The sequence below is a fragment of the Kwoniella dejecticola genome, chromosome 11 (genome assembly GCF_000512565.2).
Source record: "Kwoniella dejecticola CBS 10117 chromosome 11, complete sequence".
NCBI lineage: Eukaryota > Fungi > Basidiomycota > Tremellomycetes > Tremellales > Cryptococcaceae > Kwoniella > Kwoniella dejecticola.
This window is the reverse complement of record NC_089311.1, coordinates 1,268,224-1,283,206: the sequence shown is the minus strand read 5'-3', so window position 1 is coordinate 1,283,206 and position 14,983 is coordinate 1,268,224. Positions and strand designations below refer to the sequence as shown.

General features: G+C 47.3%; 6 protein-coding genes across 6 annotated transcripts; 5 read left to right on the top strand and 1 right to left on the bottom strand.

Annotated features, from left to right (window-relative positions):
* Window positions 1-551: 551 nt before the first annotated feature.
* Window positions 552-2,399, top strand: I303_108605 (uncharacterized protein; the record flags this gene model as incomplete). The annotated part of the gene is made up of 3 exons (XM_018410344.1): window positions 552-810; window positions 918-1,615; window positions 1,716-2,399. The coding sequence occupies 3 exons, from the start codon at window positions 552-554 to the stop codon at window positions 2,397-2,399; spliced, it is 1,641 nt and encodes a 546-aa protein (XP_018260153.1).
* Window positions 2,400-2,932: 533 nt separating this feature from the next.
* Window positions 2,933-4,107, top strand: I303_108604 (uncharacterized protein; the record flags this gene model as incomplete). Its single annotated transcript, XM_018410345.1, has 5 exons — window positions 2,933-2,982; window positions 3,069-3,143; window positions 3,252-3,681; window positions 3,786-3,848; window positions 4,021-4,107. The coding sequence occupies 5 exons, from the start codon at window positions 2,933-2,935 to the stop codon at window positions 4,105-4,107; spliced, it is 705 nt and encodes a 234-aa protein (XP_018260154.1).
* Window positions 4,108-4,918: 811 nt separating this feature from the next.
* I303_108603 (uncharacterized protein) lies at window positions 4,919-6,903 on the top strand (the record flags this gene model as incomplete). The annotated part of the gene is made up of 10 exons (XM_018410346.1): window positions 4,919-5,052; window positions 5,150-5,191; window positions 5,297-5,335; window positions 5,416-5,454; window positions 5,562-5,638; window positions 5,832-6,100; window positions 6,264-6,379; window positions 6,476-6,555; window positions 6,677-6,753; window positions 6,829-6,903. The coding sequence occupies 10 exons, from the start codon at window positions 4,919-4,921 to the stop codon at window positions 6,901-6,903; spliced, it is 948 nt and encodes a 315-aa protein (XP_018260155.1).
* A 501-nt stretch (window positions 6,904-7,404) lies between these two features.
* On the top strand, window positions 7,405-9,111 carry I303_108602 (uncharacterized protein; the record flags this gene model as incomplete). Its single annotated transcript, XM_018410347.1, has 3 exons — window positions 7,405-8,167; window positions 8,264-8,805; window positions 8,920-9,111. The coding sequence occupies 3 exons, from the start codon at window positions 7,405-7,407 to the stop codon at window positions 9,109-9,111; spliced, it is 1,497 nt and encodes a 498-aa protein (XP_018260156.1).
* Window positions 9,112-9,708: 597 nt separating this feature from the next.
* Window positions 9,709-12,862, top strand: I303_108601 (uncharacterized protein; the record flags this gene model as incomplete). Its single annotated transcript, XM_018410348.1, has 12 exons — window positions 9,709-9,854; window positions 10,055-10,672; window positions 10,781-11,003; window positions 11,114-11,206; window positions 11,281-11,300; window positions 11,385-11,484; window positions 11,577-11,907; window positions 12,018-12,055; window positions 12,122-12,187; window positions 12,256-12,366; window positions 12,520-12,544; window positions 12,627-12,862. 12 exons carry the CDS (start codon window positions 9,709-9,711, stop codon window positions 12,860-12,862), a joined length of 2,007 nt encoding a protein of 668 aa, XP_018260157.1.
* A 624-nt stretch (window positions 12,863-13,486) lies between these two features.
* I303_108600 (uracil phosphoribosyltransferase) lies at window positions 13,487-14,805 on the bottom strand (the record flags this gene model as incomplete). The annotated part of the gene is made up of 7 exons (XM_018410349.1): window positions 13,487-13,603; window positions 13,700-13,845; window positions 13,977-14,032; window positions 14,155-14,233; window positions 14,303-14,396; window positions 14,525-14,579; window positions 14,687-14,805. 7 exons carry the CDS (start codon window positions 14,803-14,805, stop codon window positions 13,487-13,489), a joined length of 666 nt encoding a protein of 221 aa, XP_018260158.1.
* Between the last annotated feature and the right edge of the window lie 178 nt (window positions 14,806-14,983).

Below are 14,983 nucleotides of genomic sequence, written 5' to 3'. Positions count from 1 at the left end.
TTACACCTTCAAGCAAGGCTGTGCCATCAGGATCATCTCTGACTGCTCGGTCTAATTGGGCGCTGTCGACGGATGCTATGACGGATGAGTCTCGCCGAAGACCGTCGACGGGGACCTGGGTGTCAGACGTACAAGGACGAGCGACCTTCGCGGCTGTGTTTTCGTTAAGGGTTATCTCGGTCGTGCCTGACTAAAATCCGAGGAATTCTTTATGAGATTAAACGTTTCAGGCTGCACGACGACATCACCCAAATTTCGGCCTCCTCGCCTTGAGCCCGAAGTCGTTCGGCGAGGTGTTGAGGTCACCGACCATCTTCCTCATGTCTTCTGATTCACCCTCTCATCATCACGACACAAAATTGCAATGGTAGCAATTAGGACTTGTAGATGCTGAACTTTCGGACTTCACATCTTCGTCACACCCATCCGTCCCACTGATAAACATCCGCACCTGTCTCAGTATTCGTCTTTCGACATTGCATCAAAACCACTCAGATCGTCCTTGTCAGCTCAACTATAATCTGCGACGAAGAAGTCTAGCTTGGGTCAAGATGGGTTACATACAGATACCTCTCTATGAGCTCGTTTCTCGCCTGCCGACTCCCCACCCCAAGAATGGGATGGACGCATTCATCGGTATCGGCGCGGTACATCTCATGATCCTAGCCCACTTGACACCTCATACGGGCGGATGGAGACTATTTCGGATGGGAATAGTTACGCCTCTATGTCTGGCTGCGTTCGGGTATATAGTCGTTGCGCAGATTGAGAAGGACGATTTGACTCATTGGGGAACATGCGTGTTGATGTGTGAGTATCACCTCGACAATCTTTCTTGCACATGCTCCACCATCGTCGTCGTCATTCATCAATGACTTTCTACGGCTAAGGGAGAGCTAATCCAGTCTATGATGTAGGCATATATTCCATGCGGGTGCTCGAATATTTCGTCTTTTTCCCCGCTGAGGAGAACTGTCATCGAGTCGTACCGAGATCCCAAGTCCATCCTCGAGGCACATCCTCCTCGCTCAAGATTCCCCTATCCAACGGTCACTCTCATTCAGCTTCGGGAGGTACCCCAACGAAACACACGATCGAAAAGGTTGACGAGGAAGAAGTTCTGATAGCCGAGCCTGTACCGGCTCCTTTCACATGGAAGAAGCTATATTGGTCTTGGAGCTTATTATGGTCCTATCGAGGAATAGGATGGAATTATCAATGTCCCTTACCTAGCGAATCGACTCGACATCCATATTCAAGGAAATCATCAAGACTTGCTTGGGGATACGCAACCATTAGATACTACGCTATAGGATACATAATAGACGATTTCTTTAGAAGTATTCGCAACATATATGGCAAAGAATTCTTCGCTGGGAATATACCCTACACTAATCTAACCCAGTTCGAGAGGGGCTTGTACTCCACAGCCGTGGTGATTAGGGTATGGTTCGGACTGATACATTCGTGGACGATCACTGCGGTCATCTTCGTCACGATAGGTGGAGTTCTAGGTTGGAACGATGAGATCTTCGCGCCTTGGGGATGGCCACCCATGTTCGGAAGTCTTGGACAGTTGTGGAAACATCCTGGATTATCTACTATGTGGTCCAAGGTGAGTTCGACTCCACGCTTATGCACCGCATCGGATGCATTGTATTGTCCTGCCAAATGTCAACATCTCAAAGCTGATGAGGTTTGTATCCTTTGATTAGACGTGGCACGGATACAATCGAAGATGGTTGTATGTTCTCGGATGGATCGGAATAGGCGAGAACATCCTCGGATTGACACATACCGGAATATCATCTCATCCGAATTTATATCCCTCAGACAAAATAACCAACTCTTCAAACGCTTCAGGACAAATATCACCTACTCATCCCATTTCCACCTCATCCTTCTCGTCCTCTTCTTCATCCTCGTCTACTTCGCCTAATTTACCCACGCGAAGGATGTCAACTCGACTCATGATTGAGAACCTCATAAAATCTTTTCTTACATTCCTTCTTTCAGGGTTTAATCACGACGTGGGCTCTTTCGCCCTCATCCTAAAGAACAATAGACCACAACTAGGACAGACAACTTACTTGACAGATATCTTCCGGTTGACACCCTTTTTTGTGGTTCAACCTATTGGCTTGGCGGTAGAGGCGTTCTTCAAGACGAATTATCGAAAAACCAAAACACGTTTCCGGGTATTCAAAGGCAAAGAACCGAATTGGTCGGTCTTCGTGGAAAGACTGATAGGTTTTATATGGACTTGGACATGGTTGGGATGGACAGCACGGTTCTTCGTAGAAGGTATGGTCCAGCTTGGGTCGTACAGACGAGATGGGGACAGGGAGCTGTATTGGAGTTTGTTCGGTGGATTGATATGGGGTAAATGGTACATCTAGGAAAGTCAGTCACCAGCTCAACTTGATCGATCAGTATGCCTTCCATGATCGAATCATTATGAAATACCTTTTGACACCCTACAATGAAAGGCCTTCATCAATATAGATACTTTAGATGTCCATAGATTCACCATAGATGCAAATACATGCTCATATAGCGTAAATCGCTCATTCTGGTTATGGGTTACGTAAGTGCACCCACCGCCCCTGCCAAGCCGTGCGCGGCGAGTGACGACAAGCCAGTACTATGGGCCGAGAGCCGGTTTGATGGGATGATGGGATGATGAATGATGCATGATGGTGGGGCAAAGGTATCCCTTTGAGCCCTGGTTACTCGTAATCGATCTTCAGCTTGTTTGTTCCATTTCATTCCACTGCACTATTCCTCATAGTCGATACATAAAGACACATTGCCTCTACACAGCTGTCCACTGTCATCACTCACTGAAGACCTGGAATCGCTTGCCACTCCTTACTCATCGTGATCATTATCGTACATCTCAACGCCAAGACATTGTAATTAAGCAATCAGCATGACTGCTAATCCTGATAGTCGACCATTACCAGAAGGCTGGATCACCCAGTGAGTGTTGTTGCTGCCGAATGGATTCCATGAAGATGCTATGCGAGGTATCAAGTAGCTTATGCATGTGCGTGTGATACTCGTAGATTCAACGAGGAGTACAAGACCTGGTTCTACGTGAACAAGAATGCCCCCGGCGGAGCAGCTTCGCAATGGACGCAGTAAGTCAGGCATTGCCACTCGCGTTTAGTATCTCATGCTCCTCCCCTTATGGCTGTCACCATCTCCAACATCAGTATATTAATCTCATGAATTATTCTTGTCCTTAGTCCAGCAGATGATCAACCTTCATCCGGCTCATACGCCCCACCCGCCGGAGCACCGCCATCTAAGAACGACTACGATGATAAATCTCGGGACTCGTCTTCTTACACACCCCAACAATCGTACTCGCCTGCTCCTCAACAACAAGGGGGATACACCTCGCCCCCTCCTCCCGAGAAGAAGAAAGGTCTAGGTGGCCTCTTCTCTAAACTCGGCGGAGGAGGTAGTAACAGACCTCAGCAGAGTTATGGCGGATACCCCCAACAACAACAGTATGGAGGGTACCCCCAACAAGGGTATGGCGGAGGATACCCCCAACAAGGCGGTTATGGAGGATACCCCCAGCAAGGAGGATATATGCAGCAGGGAGGATATATGCAGCAGCCGATGTATCAGCAAAGACCCCAGCGACAAGGTATGGGAGCCGGAGGAGCTGTAAGTTTGCTCGTGATCTACGTTACCTGCGATCCATGATGTTGGAATACCTCCTTCAATTCTACAATTTGACTTTGAGCTGACTAAGACGTTTTGACCCGCAGGCCGCTCTCGGTGTCGGTGGTGGTTTGTTAGGTGGTATGATGATAGGTAATATGATTTCCGATGTGAGTGACTGGTGATCATTGTTTCTTGTCATCCCCTCCCATTCCTTACGTGCGCACGATATACGATGCACAAAATTCAATGTGCAACGCACAAAAGATTAGCCCCGACAACGGTGCTTCACGAGCTCTCTTTGCGAGTGATGCTGATTTACCCCTGACGTCACACTCGCAGGGCCAGAACGACGCTTATATGGACGGATACCAAGATGGAGGTGGTGGTGATTTCGACGGAGGTGATATGGGCGGAGGTGACTTCTAGGCTCGCTGGTCAGGTCAGAGTGCGGTTTTTGGGTTGTAGAATAAAGTCGGAATCAGTGTCTAGCGATACATCTCACATCTTGCTTCTATTTTATCTTTCATCGATTTTGTTTCTATTCGTCCTATACTATATGGTTCATCTTTATCTTTGTTCTTTTAACGATTGCACTACTCTTTCTCTCATCTCGTGCTCCTTGTAAGCTCTCAGAAACAGATGAAATGCAAATACACGTCGATTGGAAGATGCTCAATCTATGTCCTCCTTTTCTTTGTGTCCGCCGGTTTCCCGCGTTTGCAAGTGGACTACGCATAGCATACGCATGAATATTCTTAGCCAGTCGCTGTTTATACCCATTACTACGTGGTGTCGCCTCGACTCCAGAGCTCGTCTTTGCATAGTATCGATTCACCGACTGCCAGCATTATGCATGCCTCCGGACAAGCAGATTCACTTACCGATGATCGGCCTGGTTATTTCCGGACGTCAGAAATGACGAAATCAATTGGTTTCGTAACTTATCACTCTCACTTATTCCAGTTCGCATCCAAGAATACTTTCATTATCAAGATCTCTTGTCTGCTCAGACTGCCATTTGTTGGTGATGCCTTTCAGGACGATCCTTACTCCATTACCTCAAAAACAGACTCCGCACACTAGACTTATTCACGCCTTGAACGTAAATCTCAGACCAATCTCAGCGTCATCTTCGTTTCTACCAATATCCCCTCGGTATCCTTTGAAAACGCGAACTCCCACTCCGTTCAAGGCTCCACGTCGAACTCGATTATCTGCATCACCTAATTTCAGAAAAATGTCTTCCTCAGCTCAAAGCCAGAACCAAAGCCAGAGTCAGGCTTCGAACCTCCCACCTACGGATCCGCAGACAGTATCTAATCCCCTTGGAGAGGGGAAGTATATCAAAACTGCCGGATGTCTGATTATCGGGTGAATACAACTTATTCTCTTCAAGCTCGTGGCCTTGCTTCTGGATGACGAGGGATGTTGAGGTGATATTGATTAATTGGGTTGATGTGGGTTCTAGGGATGAAGTTTTGAATGGGAAAACTAAAGATACCAACTCCAAGTAAGTTGAGGATTGACCCATTGATCCTATGCTATGGGTGTAACGTTTCTCGAGTAGCTTCGCGTTTGTAAGAGGGGGAAGTAGCTGATACGATGACTTGGATAGCTTCTTTGCTCAATTCTGCTTTGATCTGGGAATAGAATTGTAAGTCCAGTCAGGAAATTCTTCGAGGCTTCAGCAGCTTGACGGTATCGAATCAGTCACTGACATTTTCCCTATCATAGGAAGAGGATCGAAGTGATCGCAGATGACGAAGATGAGATGTGAGTTGTCAATCATGATCTATCCCATCCCCTCCTCAGTTTAACCTCTTTGACTGTACGTATACAATTTTCTTGATGGCTGACTCACCGTACGCGTCTTGTCGCAGTGTTGAAGCTGCCAGACGAATGACAAAGGCGTATGACTTCGTAGTCACCTCAGGAGGGATCGGACCGACCCATGATGGTGGGTCTGGCTGTTTCCGCCTCTTCTCTTTCCTTCCTTCCTTCTTCCTTCCTCCCTTCCCTCGATTTTTAGGCTTAGTGCGAGCGGGCAACACATCGTCAAGAGTGGTATCGACAAGCGGACTGCCTCTGCATTCGCCTTTTTCCAGGGCATCAAGCTAATTGGGCTGACGCGACACTTCGTGTGCGTACAGATATAACCTATGCTTCATTGGGGAAAGCATTCAACCTTCCATTGAAGCACGATGAAGAAACGATCCGAAGGATGTCAGAGCTGACAACTCCGAAACGACGAGAAGAGCTGAAGAACGCGACGCCCGCAGAACGAGAAGCTAGGAATCGGATGGCCTTGTTCCCCACTAATTCGGGCAGCGGTGCAGAGGACAGCGAGAATGAGAGTAAGAGCGAGATCATCTTTGTGGATTCGGAGAAATGGGTTCCTGTAGTCAGACTTGGTGGCAAGGTATGTGCAGATCATTCTCGTCTAGTCTCCTGTCGTCCCTGCTTGAACCCAAGTCTTGTGAACATACCATCCGGAGTCGTCCTCGGAAATGGACCCCCTTTGCCCTTGCTGTACGGAGAAGAGAGAATGACAAAGACGAAATGCTGAGCACTCAAAATCGTAGTTGTGTATATTCCCGGGGATCCCATCATTGTTCCAGCAACTCCTACTGGCTTTGAGTCCTTATTTGCCATTACCGCCTGCGTCGAGTAAACCATTCAGACATCTCATATACACTTCGTGAGTTGGTTTCGTCATCACATTGCTAGTCTTGGGCCGTTGGATTGGGCTTTAGCTGATCCGTGCCAATTTTTCGATGCGGGTGTCGACATGTAGAAAACCCGAATCTACCATTGCACCTTTCTTGACCGAATTGCAAGCGAGAGTGAAGAAAGAAGGCATCAGAGTTGGTTCTTGTGAGTGACAGATCATCATACGAGACATCTTGTCCTCACCTTCCAGAATTGGGATGACATCACGTCAAGTCTGGCTGAGTGTGTGTTATCCAAGGCTTACTGAAGGATGGGTGTCATACAGATCCGTATTTGTATTCTGGTGTACATGTCAGTTTGATAGGGCACGATATTGAGCGAGTGAGGGAATTGGGTCAAGAGGTAAGCTTGATTGCGATTTCTAAGAAGTTTTCGCATTGAATTGATTGGCTGTATGCTAATTATATTCATCTTCAGGTGGTCAAGGAGTTGGACGGGAAGATTGTCTCGGAAGGCAAATTGGGTAATGAAAGCAAAGAAGCAAAAGTCTGAGTATGAGTTGGAGTCTGAGCCGCCCAGATTTGTCGAAATATGTAATTAGCTACTGCCGAAGCGAGCAGTCATCGGATGCAGCAACACTTGTCTCTCCATATTTGTCATGTGCGAAGGAGATCCCAGATGTACTGAGCAGGTACTGTCGATGCATAGCTTGAGTAGCTTGAGGACGAGGCTTGTTTCAGGCAGGCAGGTTAACCATGATTTAGGCTCGGTTGAATTGAGTTTGTGTTTAACCGAAACACCCGGAGTGTAGCTGTTACCGCACATCGCATTGATCCTGTTCTTCTGTCGTCTGTTGTTCATTTACATTGGCCAATCTATTTGCGTTTGCCCGGCCATACAAAGTATTCAGTCTCGTGCGTTGGCTCGCCCTCAAATATTTTAGTCCTTGTGCTGAGTCATAATCAGCCGGGCCCTCGACCCTCGACCATCATGGAGTAAACAACCGCACAGTACAATTTCTCTCCTGCCGAGTCGGAAATCAACCTCAGCATCATGTCCGGCATTCAATCCTACACACACCCTCGTACACCTTCACAGTCTCATATCCACATCCCGACTATCTCTCTCCCTTCTGCCTCCTCCAAGACTGGAACCTCGATATTACTTCCAGCTTCTATCTTAATCGGCATCGTCTTCGCTTCAGCCATCCAAACGGAATTCACCCACAACCTATTGGCCAATATCAAATATGACAAACCGTACTTCACCTTCTACCTTACCCATTCGACTTTCTGCCTGATATTCCCTATCCATCTTCTCATCCTGAAACTCACAACAAAGAGATCCGTAGGGAGTTATATGGAGGGTATCAAACATATCTTGATTGACCAATTGGATATATCTTCCATTTCCTCAATATCGACATCAACATCAACATTTTCATCCATCTCAAACACCTCATACGTCGCCCCCACCTTGTCGGGAGTGCCGTGGAAAGAGATAATACCGATATGGAGCAAGAAGATCGTCTATCTTACGATGATATTGTCCATACCGAGTTTGTCGTGGTATGTAGCTATGCGATTATCGCCGCCTATCGATATAACTTCGATTTACTCGACTTCGGCATTCGCAACGTATTTCTTCAGCTTGTTGCTCCTGAACCAAACCCTTAGCAAAGTGACGATCTGCAGTATTGTCTTGGCTTTCGTGGGTGTGTTTGTGATCAGTTTAGACGGTTTGACGGATGCGGCGGATGGATCAAAAGAAGAGGGGTTGATGGGTCGATTTGTGGGGGATAGTATTATGTTATTTGGTGAGTTGAAACTCTCTCGCCCTTCCATCTCTTCTTGCTCTCTCTTCTCTCTCCAAGTCAGCGACCTGTCTTATCTTATGCTGCTATGGTATGCAGGCGCAATCATCTTGGGCCTTTACGAAGTGATCTACAAACTCGCCTTACCCGAGGGACACGGCGGCGTAACCTCTTCGACATTAGCAACAGGCTATTCGCCCTTACCGACACACACGGCAAATAACCGGATGGAGACAGAGACAGAGCTGGAAGACGAAAGTCATCTGCATGAGAATGAGAATGGAAGTGCGATATCGCAACGATCGAGTCATCCGTACCAAGGTACAGATTCTACGCCGACGCCAATCGAGTTGACTCCGCCATTATCAAGAACAACTTCCGGTGCAGGTTTACTCCCTTCCACTCACTTGCATCAAAATCAAAATCAGAACCGTCATTCGATACAAAATGGATCGATAGTAGATCTGCCTCCTGCATTACATGCGAATTTCATCACCTCATGTATAGGTTTGGCGACCTTGCTCTTACTATGGCCGCCTATCTTCCTGTTAGATTGGTCAGGGTATGAGACGTTCGCTTGGCCAGCTGGAGAAGGCGTATGGACATGTCTCGCGGCAATATTTGCTGGTGGGACCTTATACGTAAGTCCATACCCTCCTTCCTGTCTCTGTGTTTCTCAAGCCGTCGTCCCCCCTCATGTGAACTTCACTATCATGGTGCAAGTAGCTGACGAGACCCTTTTGCTTTGATTGTAGAATGCAGGTCTGATGGTATTGATAGGGATATGGGGGCCGACGACCTCTTCAGTAGCTAATTTACTTACTATTGGATTAGTCGCTCTGGTAGATTCGATATGGCTGGGACAGATACCTGACGGTCAGACGCTTTTGGGAGTGGGAATGATCTGTGTTGGATTTGGGGTCTTGCTTTGGGAAGGGGAAGGCTGAGGACAGTTGGATCGGCCAACCTTATCTTGGATAACATCGCATCTCCCACATCTATTTGTGTATCAATATACGGAATAATTTGCCTGGAGTTCTTATGCTGCTCCGCTGCTTGATAGCAGAGGACAGCAATTGTATGTATGCATATAGATATAGACGGTTACACGAGGGGTGACGTCGATGACGTTATCGGAAATCGCCGTGACAAGTTGTAAACAAAAAGTCAAAGTCAAAAGTCAAAAGTCAAAAGTCAATCCAAGCTGAATCCATCCCACATCCACATCCAAATTCAATTCAGTGTTCCCCTTTGTCCCCCAAGCATCTACCTTCTCTCCACATCAAAGACACAGCTGATAAGCTACGTAAACACACTATACGAGGACCGCGAGGCATCAACGCTGGCGTCAGACCGCAGCCTGCATTCATTTTGAACTGCTGCCCAAGATAAAAGGACGACGTACTCGTCTCTTCCGAGATAGAATCACGACCAGATAGCTCTCGTATGTCACCTTCAACGATATAGGGGGTATCTACTTTCTCCTCTCGCCATACTTAACGAACGCATCGATCTATCCAGGCGAAAGTGGACACTCTCGCCAGATGCCGACAAAAGAGGTTTTACCCTCCCTCTCGCCTTTACCGGATGAGGTGTACCCTCTGGAGAATGAGAAGAAGAAGCCTGATCAGGGGTATTACGTGGCTTTGGGGTTGGTCATGAGTGTATGGATGATCACCCCACTATGCTGGTGAGCGGGCCTCTTCCTCTTATCGGCTCTGGTATTGCGATCTCACCATCTCCCAATGCCAACAACGAAACGGCGAAGCCTGACCGGTCCAGCATCGGGCCATATTCCCCCTAATCATACATTCTTCGCCACGATATCTGTCGATGCCATCTGTGATTCGTCCAGAACACTCAAGCTGACGAGACGATTTCTGACTTCAGTGCTTATCTCATATGGTTCACCCTCTTCACACCAGCTCTATCAGGCGCATCCGGTCTGACAGCTACCATCTTCGCCGCATATGCAATCACCGAAATACTTTTCTCGATATACCTATCATACCTCATCAAATACGTCCAGACGCCATCCCCGGCATCCAACTTGCCCATTTCGGAACGCACTATCCTCTTCTTGAGGGTCTTACATTCGAATCTCGCGTATCCCGTTCCTCCGAGGGGAGTGGTTAAGCACGAAGAAGGAGACGCAGAGCGATCATGGGAGATTGAAAAGGCTGAGGAAGATTACCAGAAAGGTTTCATATCTGTTGCCCAACTGCATCACATACGCAATAAAGAGTATGAAGAGTCAGTGGGGATACAAGAGAAGAAGAGAGTGGGTAAGATGGACAAACAGGAGAAAGAAACGATCCAAGCTTTTGTAGAGGATTACGAAGGTCAAAGAGAAGAGAAGTTGAAAGCTCAAGTGGAGAATGGGGTGTTGCCGAATACAGAGAGGAAGGAATGGGGGTACGAGGGGATAATAGATGAGAATGAGCAGATTGTTAAGTTGCATCCGTGGGACAAGAGGGCTATTGATTTCAGAGAAAGGCTTAGGACTTGGTGAGTCACCCCATTCAAGCTGACGTGGTCAGCCTAGGTTGTCGCAAGTCGACAAATTGAAGAAGGAGAGTCGACACTGATTCAACCTTCTGTAAATTGGGCAAACAGGTTCAACTATGCGCCGTGGGATACGATCAAAAGACGTAATATCGAGATCTGGCTTGCGTGGTCCTGCTTCAACTGTTCGCTCGAAGAAGCTTTGGCAGATGAAGAGAACAAGAAGTATTTGGAATATTGCGTCGAGCTCTTAGAGGCTAGGACCGGCTCGGAATTCGAAGATGGGTATGATCCGAAGATACAGGTCATGAGGTTGACGATGGATCCCGTTCATGTGAGTTTTACTGCATCCGCCTTACTTCGCTCATATGTCACCGACCCTTCTTTACTGGGTTTGAAATACAGAAGATACAATGGCTGACGAGATCACGTTGACGATGTCAGGCGAAAGCTCGACCGCTGATACTATACGCCGTGACCAACGTCATCAATTTGTTTCTGCAAGAAGTGGTATATCCATATCAAGGGATGGGTTTGGTAAGTTTACCCAGTCATCAGAACCTGCTTTACCCCGCTTACGCTTACGATGCCACAATGAATTGGTTGCGTAGTATCGCGAAGGCGATATGGAGTGAGTCGCCTTGCCTGTATCCGGGGACAAATTTGGCTCGCAAGTAAACTCTGCTAATCATTTACAACTGTGTGTTCATGGCAGATACCTCATTCGAATACCGAAAGGTTGGACTCCCGAGAAGGGAAAAACCGTGTCGAATGCCATTCCTATCGTGTATATGCATGGGCTAGGATTTGGACTGGTAAGTCGATCTCCCAGATGGCTTTCCTAATTATTCTCTGACTATCATTGTTGAAATGTCTGGCTGACAAGTGTTGACACCGAATGTCATAGCTTCAATCACACCTTCTGATCAAACACCTCTTACATTCGCTCCCCACTCACCCAATCCTCATCCCATTGTCGCCACATACCTCACAATCGCTCTTCCACCATAGACACCTTCGTCCATGTACCCGTGCGGAGCTCGTGCGCTCGATGAAGAAAATCTGTACCCAATGGGGATTCTGGGATGAGACTGCCAGATCATCAGCTAGAGGAGGGGTCAGTATGCTCAGTCATAGTAATGGAAGCGTGGGTCACGGGTGGATACTCAAGGATTGTCCGACTTTAATCAAGAGGAATACGTTCGTCGACCCAGTGGTATTTTGTCTCTGGGAAGGAGGTCAGTCTTCACTCTGGCCAGCCAGGGTTCCCTTCTCATGAGGTACGCTTCATCCTGGATGAGATTGAATGCTGATAAGATATGCTCCTTCCGATGTTGTGTCATGTCAGATGTCTGCTATAACTTCTGTTATCGCCAGCCTAGCAATGTGAGTTGAGCTGGTGCATAACGGAAGATGATAAGCGAGACCCTGAAGCTGATGGAGTGAACACAGGCTTTAGAGTTATTGTTATACTACTTCATAGCTTCCGAAGTGGGGATAGCGAATTACATTTCACGTGTGAGTTTTACAATCCCTCTCGTTGCGCTGAGTCCAGTCGCGTCGCTGATAATGGGGACTCTGATCAGTATTTCGACTGGGCTGACAATACATTATTCTTCGACGAGATTCCCGGTGGAGCCGATTCTCATCGGACAGCGTTCTTCTTAGGTGGGACAGATATGATAATAGACGCTGCTGTGAGTTGAGCGTATTTAAAACATCTACGTTTAGCATGACTGGCCTTTCCTCAAATCTCCATCACATAAAGTACTGGTATAATTTGGTTGATTGAGGTCTTATTCTGTACTGACTGATCTGTTCCGATCCCTGTCTGCCCTTACACCGTATAGAGAGTCCGAAGATATCTGGAGAGACGTGAGTGGCACTTCATTAAGGATATGCCTCAACCAAATTCAGATTAAGCTGACAGGTGTTATATATGCTCAACGGCAAATAGACGGAGTGACCAACGGGTTACACTGGGACGCACAGGCAGGCCACGGAGATGGATTAAACGGCTCAGCAAGAGACCGAGTGATCATGTTTGCTGGAACCGGATCCACGAGCGGCTGGGAAACGTGGTTGAAATCGGGAAGGAGGAGGCATAGCCTGGGAGAAGATGATATTTTACGACATATGAATGGGAACGGTCACAATGGTCATGGGCATAGTAATGGGAAGAAGAAGGATTAGTATCATAATCCAACCGTCAGCATCGACACAAGCAACACCTTCTTCTCCTCCACCTTGGAGATCGACGTTGTCAACGTCATTGTCAGTGGTAAATCAAGAGTCTCGATTGGTTTTCGACAAAAGGCGATTCCTCGAATCCTCCTCACACATAGAATAGAATTTTGGGCGACTTGATTGTATAGACATCCCCTCTTCCTCATGATCACGAAACAAAAGTGTGATAGAGTTCAGCTCATGTAGCTCGTATATATAGACATCATGCAGATCATGTCATGTTATTTACGTGTTATCGTCTCCACTGAGAGTCTCTGGACCGGTACAACGGTATTAATGCATGTGTATATGTGTACCGACGAGACAACTAAGGGAGATGGATCAAATTACGCATAGGACGAAAACGGTACGAGTGGCAAGGTGCGGAGATGAGAAAGAGAGGAAAGAGAAAAAGTGAACGACCTTGGCTGATGAGATTCGAAGGGCTGCTCAATGTATTTGAGGATCGAGATTTCTAAGTACTGTATACTCGATCACCCTGCGTGAAAGCGAGCGATAGCCGTCAGCTCAGATACGCTTACAGTGACAATCAGGTTCGAAAGAGGTGAGCGAAGGAGGACACATTATCGACTAGGAGGTGGCACCAGAACACAGATGATACTTGACACTGAAACTCACAGCATCTCCTAATCCAGGTGAGATATATCCTTTCTCAGTCAATACATCATCTATAGCTCCAATGTATATCTGTTTCACAATTCGCAAATCCGAGATAGGTAGACAGACAGAGATGGTCAGGTCAGTCCAATTCGGCCGGATCTGAATGAAGTCTTTTTGACTCACCTCGACATCTGGGAATTCCTCAGACACATTGCTTACACCTTGTTTGGACCCTAGGACAGAGATTATCTTGATCTGGGATGGCTTGAGTCCCCACTCGGTTAACATGTTGAGGGCGGCTAAAGCTGTTCCTCCAGTCGCGATTAAGGCTATAATGAATCAGAATTAGAGTATAAAGTCGCACGAGGTGTCGTCAGCTTCGTACGAATACAGACAGGGCATTTGCATGACATGAAAGATAGGCTGATGATTGGTTTATGTGGATAGTTCGACTACTCACGATCAAGCAGGAATACGATATCGGCTGTCACTTGACTTGGAAGTTTTGAGTAATACCTATTTGTTTATAGCAGATTCAGCACCAGCTCGCCTACGAGCCCACAAGCTGAGTTGCTAGGAGATATATGGAGAGGGGGTTCAGGGCCAAGGGAGATACCTTTATGAATCGTGCGACTCACTCAATGGCCTGTAATGACACCTTATCCCTGAATAGACCCAAATGAAGGACAGTAGCTTCCGGGAACATGTCCAGGGCAGCTGTATGCAATAGACGACATCAGCCCCTCAGGAAGCAAGGGAGTAGGGTGGAGGCCAAGGCCAACTTACCATCTTCCAAAGCCAATCCAGCTCTCAGGATGGGGGACAAACCAATACGCAAGGGGATAGTCTGGCCTGTGAAAGGTGCAACGGGCGATTGGAGCTATGCGGATTGGGAATCCTGTCAGCAGAGACCTTACGGCTGATCATGAGGTTGATAAGATGCGTTAAGAGTCTCGTTGGAGATGCTGAGGGAGGTGAATATATCGACATGAAGCGGGCTGGACTTACATTAGGCACATCGGCAACAGGCAGATGACGCGATGCCTCGTATATCAACATGGACCTATCCTCGTTCACCGAAATTAGCCCAGGACAGATATGAGATTGCTTCGTAGATCTCATATAGCTTTGGAAAGACATGGAAGTGTAAGGAAATGTGGCGATGCTCACCCGATAGCCCTTATGCCCTCTCTGAAATCCTTGGCGGGCAGGTCATGTAATCTGAGCTGAGTGAGTTTGGATAGAACCAAAGGGTGAGAAGAGACGTTGATCTTTGGTGCGTTCGACATGGTTATATGGGATATTCGACTGGTTGTTAGTTATTGAAGGTGGTGAATTGCGCTGCTATCTTTATCGATGATTGTAGATAATGGTTGACACAGGCGACGGGTCACTTATATAGGATAATTTCGCTGTCGTGGCCCGATCCCAGCTCAGCTCTGTTCAGCTTCTGCGGGCGAGTGGACG